Below are 9,961 nucleotides of genomic sequence, written 5' to 3' on the forward strand. Positions count from 1 at the left end.
TGAGTGCGTTGATTGATTCTCCTCACGAGGGCAGTGAAAGCCACTCGCTGCTAGGGTCAGGCTTGTTTCTGTTCATAAAAGTCTGCGTTCATTAACGTCAGGACAAGTGGAGATTTGGCAGACGGCGGCCGTTTTGCCTTTTCAAACATTTAAGGAATTTTCAACTCTTTTGGGGGTTTTCCATACTAGGAAATGTGTGCATGTGTATTTAAATTCAAGCATGAGTTAAAGGTGAAATAGGTCTCTCATCCAATCTGCAGTGGGTGAGAAGAAAGAAGGGAAAGGACAGTGAATCCTACACCTGGAATCCAATCAAGCTATTAGGAGTAGGTGTGGCCTGAGCTGAGTTCCCACAACCTGGTCAAGAGACAAAAGTGCTCTCTGAAAACAGCTGAAACTGAGGTTTTATGGGTGATAAGTTGTAATGGGGCTCAGTGAGGCTGTTCTGTTAGGGTTTGTGTTTCTCCTCTCAGGTGGGAATCTTTGCGCTGCCGCTTTTAACTCCAGCACTAACGAGAGTCTGAGCCAAATCCCGCAAGAGCGAGCGACAACGAGCTTACAGCTGCCCAGATCGCCTCAAACGGCGGACCATCAGTCAAACCGGACGCGCCACGGCGATCCGGCCCCGTCGCCCGTCAGCTACCGGCTCCGCAGCTTCCAGCTCAGGAACCCAGCTGTCGGCAAACAAAAGCCGCTCCGGCCTCTCGTGGAGATGAGGCTGACGATTCAGAGCCCGCAGAGGGTGGAGGCCGGAAAGCTGACCCCGGAGCAGCTGGAGCCAAGGGAAGCCGTCCAAGCTCAAGAGCTGTTACAGTTTCTGGTTAAAGGTCCAGTTCTGAACCCACCTGTCAAGCAGGAATCAAAGGTACTTTTTTTAAATGATCTTTTATGGACTTCTGCAGCCTTTTTTTGATTTTCTGCTTCACTGTGATTAAATCTGAATGACTGTCTAGGTGCTGGTGAGGTTTGAGCAGCGGCAGCCTGTGCCAGCTGTCAGCGTGGCAGCACGCTGTGGTGAGGGAGAGGTCACCGTAGAGGTCAGACAGAACTTCTTAGGTAATGGCTGCCACTTTCTGGTTTGAATTGATCTCTTGTGGTGTTTTTTTTTGTTGTTGTTGTTGTCCAAGTTCCACTTAGCGTGGCTTCTTCTCCGCTGCCTGAAAAAGGGAGGGGTCAGGTTAGAGGGCGCCTGAATTGGAGAAATTGAATGGAACGGTGAAGATGGGACACTCAGCGCTGATTACTGCGAGTGGCACAGACTTATGGACCGGGCGATCAATATTATGTTTCCTCTTATTTCTTCACTCAGAGAAAGGAGCATTCTGCACAGGGGGGGCTCGAAGCGCTGACTTTACAGCGATGCATTAAGAAACCTTTTTTTTATTTGTCCTGTGGCTGAACTTCTACTTGCTCGTGAGTGTTATTGACTGGACCAGGAGGAGAAATGGCCTCGGGTAATGGGCCTTATTTAAGCTGCGCCTCTTTTTTTTTTCTTTTCTCTCTCTCTCACTCTTTTGTTCTTAGGGAACGGTCAGTTGATCCGTCCAAGCGATCTGACCTTAGGAGGCTGCGCTGCGCGAGACGCCGCCGACCACATCCTGCTGTTCCAGACAGAGCTGCAGGGCTGCGGCAGCACGCTGACGGTGTGCAGCTCACTGCTTTCCCTCCGGCCGTCTTACCTTTTTTTGTGTGTGTGTGTGTGTATTTGAAGTAACTGCTTTGTGTGTTTTTTCTTCTCCCAGATGACCGAAGAATCCCTCATCTACTCCTTTTCTCTGAAGTACTCTCCAACACCCATTGGCAACACAGTCATTTTAAAGACCAACCCCGCTGAGGTGGTAATTGAATGTCACTATCAAAGGTAAAGCCCCCCTTTTTGGCCTGCCGAGTCCAATCCTAGCCCCGCTGTTGGGGCTGATAATTCGGGGTATCTGCAGGTCCTGGAAAGTCTTAAAGCTTTGAATGTAGTTTCCTCAACAAAAGGCCTCACGAGGTCTTAAATACTTTTTTCTTGCCTGCTGTATGGAGAAACGTCACTACTTATATGTTTGGTTATGGGATTGCAGCCTGTGTACCACTAGTCCTACTGTGATGTTTACACGGCTTATAAAAATGTATATTTCACTAATACTCCCATTTGCATGCAAATGCAAGGGTCGCTGCACGGTCCGATGACCACCCACAGCCCACTTTATTGAAAAGGTCAGCATTGTGATATTTGTGCACATTCGAAAAACCTGTTGCTATCCAAGTCTAAGACCATGATGTTCAGAAGTAGGTGTGTCTCTCCTTCGTTAAGCGGGCAAGTGCTGCGAAAACCCCAACAGCATACATGTGCAAAGAATACTCCTGAAATGATGACGGTGCTAAATTCTGATTTTGTTTTTTTTACATGGTAGAATAATGGTGTGCATATGAATGTCATCACTCTCAACACTGCTAGCAACAGGAGCAGGCTCAGTTATCTCTTATGGATAAGAGCCAAAGAGTACAATTATGCTAGCTGCTTATACTGTGTTCTATGGAGGACTAGTTGTGCCATTCAAAAAAAAAAAGACTGGACATTAATGTAAACCTTAATTTGAAAAAAAAATATGACATTTATTTATTTTTTTGAAATTGCTTCTTGATTTATTTATGTATGTACTGTTCTATCTATATTTTATTTATTCCGCTTTTATCAACTTTCCCATTTCATTTTTCTTTTTATCTGTAGCAAGTCATTTTCACATGTATTCTGTAAAACCACACATGTAGATATACACGTAAAGAAAAATCCATTAAAAAATCCATTAAATGGATTAAATTATAGTAATAAGTAATTTTATAAATTAATGAACACCTGCATGTTCAGTCAGTTTATTGGTGCATTAAATGGCGTATGTTCTTAACTACTGAGCCATTTGTGAACGTCTTTGTTTGATTTTGGGGGATTTATTATTGGTTTGATATTCAGCAGTTTTGTGATTATTGGAATCCGTTTTGTGTATGTTAATCTGACTGTAGAGAGATTAAATTGACTTAAACGTGTGATCATTTGGGTCTGATGTAACATGTAACCAGCTGACCAATTTGATTCAATGGTATTAAACCGTCTTAAGGCTTGACTTTAACTGTGTTATTGTCATATAAACCTGTCTTCCTGCGTCGTGTATCCTCTCTTCACTCCTCTCCTTCCCCTCCTGAGTGAAGTCCTCCTCCTCTTCCTCGATGAGCCTCCCTCTAGTGAAAAGCCTGTCCTTCCCTTCTTTTCTCTTTCTCCCTTTTTTTTTTTAAATTGTCCTCACAGGAGGCATTATGTGAGCAGCAGCGCCGTGAGGCCTACCTGGAAGCCATTCGCCTCCAACACGTTGGCGGAACAGCAGCTGCACTTCTCCCTGCGTCTCATGACAGGTGGGGACTCGTCAAGGAAGGAGGGGGAAAAAAAAAAAAGAAAGCCACAAACTTCGAGCCGACGTTGTGCAGTTTTTTTTTTTAAAAACTTTGATTTGCGCCAGACGGTTTGGCTAATTTCCCCTGCGACGGCCTTAATTGCAATCACTCAAGGCCTCGCAGACTTAGCCGTGGCTGTTTAACATGCTAAACGGCGGCTTGATAAACAGGAGGGAAACTTTTGATGCATGGTGATGAGCCGAAATTGCACGCCTCGTAGGCTGCGGCTGACCCGGCGGGGTCACTCACACAATAAAGCGATCAATAAACGGCTGATTATGTTTTCTAATTAATTCCGAGCTGACGCGACGCAAATGGCGAGCGCGCCAGCTTGTTGCTCGTCTGAAAAGTTGGCCCGCGGCGGAACTTTTTTTCCGAACCACCTCCTGTGATTTGCTTGATGTAAAATAAGTGTGGGGCTGTAGGAGGCTATGAGGGGAATTATGGAAGTTTTAAAGTAGTTTTTGCAGGCACAGGCCCCCCCAATCCTTATCCACATTAATGACGAAGCCACATCTGTAATTCATTTACTGCTTCTTTAAAGTACTTTCCTCTTATTGTCACAGTACCTACATCCCATTCACCGACCTCCTCCTCCTCCTCCCCCCCTACAGGCATCATTTCAGTTGCATCTAATCCGATTAATGGCCCCGGCATTACTCTTCCGCTTATTATTTATTTATTTATTTATGTATTTTTTGTTGTCTGGATTTGATTAGAGGACTGGCAGGAACCGAGGCAGTCTAGTGTTTACTTCCTGAGCGACGTGATGCACATCGAGGCGGCGGTCGCCCAGGGTCACCATGTGCCGCTGAGGGTCTACGTGGACAGCTGCGTGGCCACCGTGACCCCCGACCCCGACTCCCGACCCAGATACCCCTTCATCCACGACCACGGGTGAGAGGCCGCTTGGCCGTAACGGCGCCAGAGTACCACATGTAAACATTTGGAGAGGGAGGGTTCAGCTAGTCATAATAATGAAGATTTAAGTGTGCTGCGTGTCCTTCTCTGTGTTTATGAATATGAATCCTGCGGCCTGTGTTTTGTTTTGGTTTTTTTTTTCCTTCCATATAAGGTGTTTAAGTGACGCTAAGCTGATGGGAGCCAAGTCTTACTTCATGCAGAGGAGCCAGGAGGATAAACTCAATTTCCAGCTGAAAGCCTTCAGGTTCCACCAAGATCACAGGAATTCAGTAAGTGCAGTTGGTAGGAAATGTGTGTGTGTGTGTGTGTGTGTGTGTGTGTGTGTGTGTATGCAGTTCAGAACTACTGATGGTGTATCATACAGACGTTCTACGAGTCGGGCATTTTTTTCTTCTTCAGTTTTTTCCATTAAAGCTCCCTGATCATCACTTTCGAGGTGTGTCTTGACGCGTCCAGCTCGCCCGCAGCCAGCCGAGGTGTTACTTTAACGCTTTGTTTCAGCCGCTCTGTTAGTCTCTCATGCGCTAAGTTGGCACTCTAGTATGTGTTGTTTGAAGTCCGTATTACCTTTTTTTTTTTTTTTTTTAGGCTGCTATCTGCGATTACTTCAGATATTTTCCAGCTGAGGAAATGGACGGCCTCTCAGGTAGCATTAAGGCTGATGAGGTACAATGCGGGGGCGAGGGAGCCAGAATGGAGCGGCGCCGTAAGCGTGAGCCAGCATCCACTCAAAAAAACCTTGTGTGCCTCCGTGCGCAATCGGCCTCTGGATGAGTCTTGGCATTAAATTAACTTTGATTGTTTTTGCCAAATAGGAAATTCACTCCCGAATGCAAAATCACGCTTTATAATAAGGGGGAAATCTCCCTTTATTGAGGTTTTGGCAAAACATCATGGTTACACAAGAATACTTGAAGAGATATATCGTGATAATATGTAATACTGTTCTGTAATCGGTTGCCAGGTTGAGTAATTTAAGCTTGAATATCTTTAATTTAATAATGCATCTTTCAACAGTACTGCTGCATGTCTGCCGGTTTGGGTCCACCTGAACCCGATCCACCAAAGTGAATGACAGTGTCGCTTGACGTGCTTTTTAACTTCCTCGTAGATCTACATCACGTGTCACCTGACGGCGACGAGAGTCTCCGTTCCTGTCAACTCGCGACACAAAGCGTGCTCATACCTGACGGAAGCCAACAGGTTTGTTCCCGCAAATATATAACTCACTCAAACCTTAACAGATGCTCACCTGACAGTCGTTGAGTTATTTTATTTTCCTGTTCCCGTGTCTTTAAAATTATGTCACCCCCAATCCTGTAACAAGCAAGTCTTCTTCAGGTGTTTTCAGGCTCTGATGCCGTAAAAAGATGCATTCAGCGTCTGTAACAGAACACATTTGTTGGGCTCTGGACAGATGGGTGGCATCAGGTGGAGACAATAAGGTGTGTAGCTGCTGTGAGACCAGCTGCAGCGAGCGGAGACGGAAAAGAGGGCTGGCGGCAGATGCTGGTACAGTTTACACGAGCAACGCTACATCACGCCTGGGGATGAATCTTCAACACTTAATGCTGACACGGGGGAGACATTTTACACATCTTCTGTGATTGAAAAATGACCAAAGATTTCACAAAAAGGGTATTTTTTACATCTGTGTTACTGGCTTGAAACAGTCTGAGCGGTTCTGAGGGAGCAAACGTGACCTAATCATAGAGAGAATTAACCCAAATGATTCCTAACAACAAGGAGTTAAATATAATCAGCCACAGAATAACAATCGAGCCGAGGTTTCAGCCATATTTAGTCAAGCTAACTTGCCTTCATTTGGCACACAGGCTGTTTATGCACCAGGATTGATTTTTCTTTTTTCTTTTCTTTTTTTTTTGAAGCTGATCCCTTTTTAATTGTCCAACCAACCAGTCGGTCGTGTCGTAAATGGTTGAATCACCTGCCTAAATGCGCTTAATTCTTTCCCTCCCTCCGTCCTCGCAATGTTGAGCCTGCAGTGCTTCTTCCAGATCTGCAGCGGGAGGGCACGGCTGCTCTGGGCCCCATCCTGCTGGAGGGGGACATCGGGGAAGAGGAGCCGACTGAGCCGCCTTCTCTGCTCTAGATGCATGAAGTGACTCGGGCAGGTGAGGCGGCGCTGGTCGTTCTCACACGCGGGTCAATGCCAGCTTTCAAGTGTGCTTTTTTCTGCTAACAAACGTTGTCTTCTGCTCTCTTCAGACTCCTATTCATATAGTTTGTGGAGTGGGTGCAGCAGTGGCTGTGTCGTGCTAGTTTCCAGGGGCCATCATTTGCAGGCGACTACACAAGACAACTAGACACACTGTTAGTACTTGATTTAAGACAATAAAACCTTGATAGTCAAGCCTTATTGTTCCTTTATTCCTCTTAAGCAGAGCTAATTAAAGACCCTGTCGCTTTGTTTTATCTCAATCTGGTGACATAATTCTACTTCAAGTTGCACTGTGTTTGATATGGCCAGATTTTTAGTTTCAAACATTCAAGGAACTCATTCTGGAGAATATGAAGTAACAACAGTGTCGACATTACATCAAAGACCTCTAGTGTTAGCATGCTAACCAGCCTGTCCTGTCTCGTAATACTACTTACAAGACAGGACCCCTGACAACTTCGGAGCTACCTCAGAACTTGAAACGATCAGTAATTCTGTGCAGTGCATGGCTGCGTGTGTGGAGTGTATTGCTCAGGTGCAGTGTATTTCTGTATAGGCTAAGTGTTTATAGGCTTGCCCGGGTTAAAAGGGGTTGAGCTGTAGTGTCCAGCCTTGCAGAAAATGACCCGGCCATAAAATGTATGCCGTGTGCACAAAGCGGCACGGCATATTGCTCTATCAATCATCTTGCTCTAATACCAGGCAGGGTTTTGCTCTGTTTGAGGCCTAATGTGAGATAAAAACAGCTTACAGAGTATGATGAAGGATTTTTATTTATTTATTTTTAATGTGCATGGGTGTGTCTGGAATATCTTAAACATGGGGGGTCAGATGAGGGAGCAGGAGGTGGCCAGCGAATGACCTTTTTTCTACATATTAGTGTGAATATACATGCACTAGACAAGAGAGGCAAGTGCACAAAGTATGAAATGAGCCAAAGTGAGCTGGCCTTTATGCTGAATTCATGCATGGATGATTTGTATGGTTATTTTAGGGAGCCTGCAGCTGGTCCAGCCCACTGCCCTGATCGCGGGGTAATAATTTAATTCCCACCATTACGACTGAGCTGCCATGTAATTCACCTTAGCTGCGTGAGATTTTTTTTTTTTTTTCCCCCTTTTGTACCAGTCCACATCTAAAACAAAGAAAAACCCCTCAAAGAATGGAGTTGAAAGCAGCGCCATTGGCTCCATGCTGCGAGGTAAAACATAAAGTACCATCCCAGTAACAATAGTCATATTTTAGCTTCGGGCAATTTTCGCCTTTTTTTCTTTCTTTTTTTTTCTTTTTCTTTTTTTTAATTCACCCCCTCCAGCTTTTCTGCCATTGGCGGAGTATTCGCGAAATGGGGCTCATCATGAACTGTTGCTCACAAGCCCGGGAAGACGAATAGACATAATTAAAAAGCCCATAAAGGCGAGAGCAGGGGCTTTTATTACAGTAATATGTGAAGGCCATGGTTTAATGGGGTGTTTGTTCCCATGTGTGGGGCTGACGGCTGTGCTAGTTTACTGCCGGTGTGATGCTGACCCCCCCACACACACACACACACACACAACTCTCAACACACCAGAGGCTAATAAAAAGCCATACCTAACGATGCACCAGCAGGAAGCATGACAGCGACAAGCAATGCACACTCAGAGGCACGGTGATGGACTCGAAACATAACCCTCGCCCCGAAGAGAAACATCGAGGGTGTGGGGACCGCTGTGTGCATTTCAAATAGAGAAGAAAGGGAGCTGATTTGCTACAAGGAGCTGTCCAAATACTTTTCTCCTGCAGAACGGGAAAGCAAGACTTTGATTATTACTATTGATTGTTTTGGCCACCTGGGTGTGGCAGAACAAGCTACGGTCACCTCATGAAGTTAACATGGCGAATGGATTGGCGAGCAAATGCCTATTTACACAGCAGCCGACAGAGAGCAACATTAGCATTTGTTTCGAGTCCTGTTTCCCCCGGCCACCTGATGAATGCAGGTCCAATATTGGCTTTATTTTTTAAGCTCCATTTTGCTCTCCACCAACTCCTGGGGGAGAGATAACTTTTTTTAAAATGCTAAATCCTCCACTGTGTTCACCAGGTGGGTAACATTACAGCTGCAGGTGGCGAAAATTCAAAACAATAAACTGAAAGACGCTAAAACGCACTTCTGAGGTCATAATTCTCGATTCTCGCCATGACAGAAATGTTAAAACTCCAAACTGAGTCTCCACAGGCACAGAAATATTGAAACTCCAAACCGAGTCTAGAAATGTTTGGTTCCCTCAACTACTTTTCGTTTCCCCTGTAGTCCAAACACCCAAGAACACATGGCAAATGAGACTGCTGACGTATGAACTTCTCGGACCTTGTGTCCATCTGGCATGTAATTGCATCTGTAACTTCGTGGTGATGTGTCAAAGCACAACTCACAATAAAAAGAACCGGTTTGCGGCTGCAGATTTTGAAAAACTGGGGCTGAGATAAAATCCTCCGCCTTTTGGGAGGCATTTATTCCTCACGTAAAGGACAGCAAGGGAGAACAGAAGTACCACTTCACTGTCAGTGCTGTAGGAAAGGAGGTGAACATGGCCACCTGTGGTTCCCCCGCAGAAACCCTCGTTACACTGCTGCCTAAAACATTTCCTGCACAATTTAATTTTTGCTAATGTGGCACGCTGCCATGTTTCGTTTTAGGAGCTGTGATATGCTCGTTTCCATTACATCCTGATTTTGGGATGTGTGCTGCTAAGTGCGTTTTTTTTTTGTTTTTTTTCATTTGTGCATGCAAAACTTGCCTGCAGCTTTGAGAGGAGTCAACAGAGTGTAAAAGGTGTTAATGTCTTCATATGGCCGCAGAGGATCATCATCATCATCATCATCATCATCATCATAGCAGAGATGCTTTCCCGCCCACAGATGTCTAACGGTTACGGCGGCACCGACCCAAGTTGACAAGCAAAATGGCAGAGAGTCCTGAATCAGCCATTTTCCTCAACAGGATGCGTGACCCTGAGGGCACACACACACACACACACACACACAGAGCAGACTCATGCACAGACACACACACACACGGGCCATCAAAAGTAATGGTGTGTGTCCAGTGGCAGGCAGGGAGAGTCCTCTCATGTCTGCCAGCCATAACGATATTATTGCTTCAGATGGAGCGTGCTGGGGAATATTGTTCCACGCCATTGGTATGCTGCAGATGTCCACTCGTACCGCACACCGGTGGCGATGACAGGAGTCGGCGTCAACACCGGACTCGTTTGGGTTTTCGGCTTCTGACGAGGAACCCGCGGCATAGTGGATTCCTCCTTCCGAGACGTGAAAACGGCAGTTATTTCCAGCAGTGGAGTAGATTTGTCTCAACAAAGATGGACGCAGGTGACCATTATCAGGGACTATCCGGCAGACAGCTCTATCATTTATTAG

General features: G+C 45.6%; 1 protein-coding gene across 4 annotated transcripts; it reads left to right on the forward strand.

Annotated features, from left to right (window-relative positions):
* The first annotated feature begins 275 nt into the window (after positions 1–275).
* LOC119015650 (zona pellucida sperm-binding protein 3-like) lies at positions 276–6,730 on the forward strand. 4 transcript variants are annotated; one of them, XM_037091866.1, is made up of 11 exons: positions 276–865; positions 954–1,056; positions 1,525–1,643; positions 1,743–1,861; positions 3,290–3,393; positions 4,152–4,329; positions 4,508–4,625; positions 5,468–5,559; positions 5,774–5,868; positions 6,356–6,491; positions 6,586–6,730. In XM_037091866.1, exons 1-10 carry the CDS (start codon positions 425–427, stop codon positions 6,448–6,450), a joined length of 1,464 nt encoding a protein of 487 aa, XP_036947761.1. In that variant the 5' UTR covers positions 276–424; the 3' UTR covers positions 6,451–6,491; positions 6,586–6,730. The 4 variants fall into 4 exon arrangements, with proteins under 4 accessions (XP_036947761.1, XP_036947759.1, XP_036947763.1 ...); XM_037091864.1 differs by having other exon boundaries at positions 6,363–6,491; XM_037091865.1 differs by having other exon boundaries at positions 280–865; positions 6,375–6,491.
* The last annotated feature ends 3,231 nt before the right edge of the window (positions 6,731–9,961 follow it).

Source organism: Acanthopagrus latus, chromosome 24 (genome assembly GCF_904848185.1).
Source record: "Acanthopagrus latus isolate v.2019 chromosome 24, fAcaLat1.1, whole genome shotgun sequence".
NCBI classification, from domain to species: domain Eukaryota; kingdom Metazoa; phylum Chordata; class Actinopteri; order Spariformes; family Sparidae; genus Acanthopagrus; species Acanthopagrus latus.

What these genes read in the sequence shown, in the direction of transcription:
- LOC119015650 (XM_037091864.1), top strand. Translation starts at nt 425, where the DNA reads ATGGGGCTCAGTGAGGCTGTTCTGTTAGGGTTTGTGTTTCTCCTCTCA. An exon ending in CTCCCTGCGTCTCATGACAG is followed by an intron (nt 3,394 to 4,151) that starts GTGGGGACTCGT and finishes GGATTTGATTAG; the next exon opens with AGGACTGGCAGGAACCGAGG. An exon ending in CCCTTCATCCACGACCACGG is followed by an intron (nt 4,330 to 4,507) that starts GTGAGAGGCCGC and finishes CTTCCATATAAG; the next exon opens with GTGTTTAAGTGACGCTAAGC.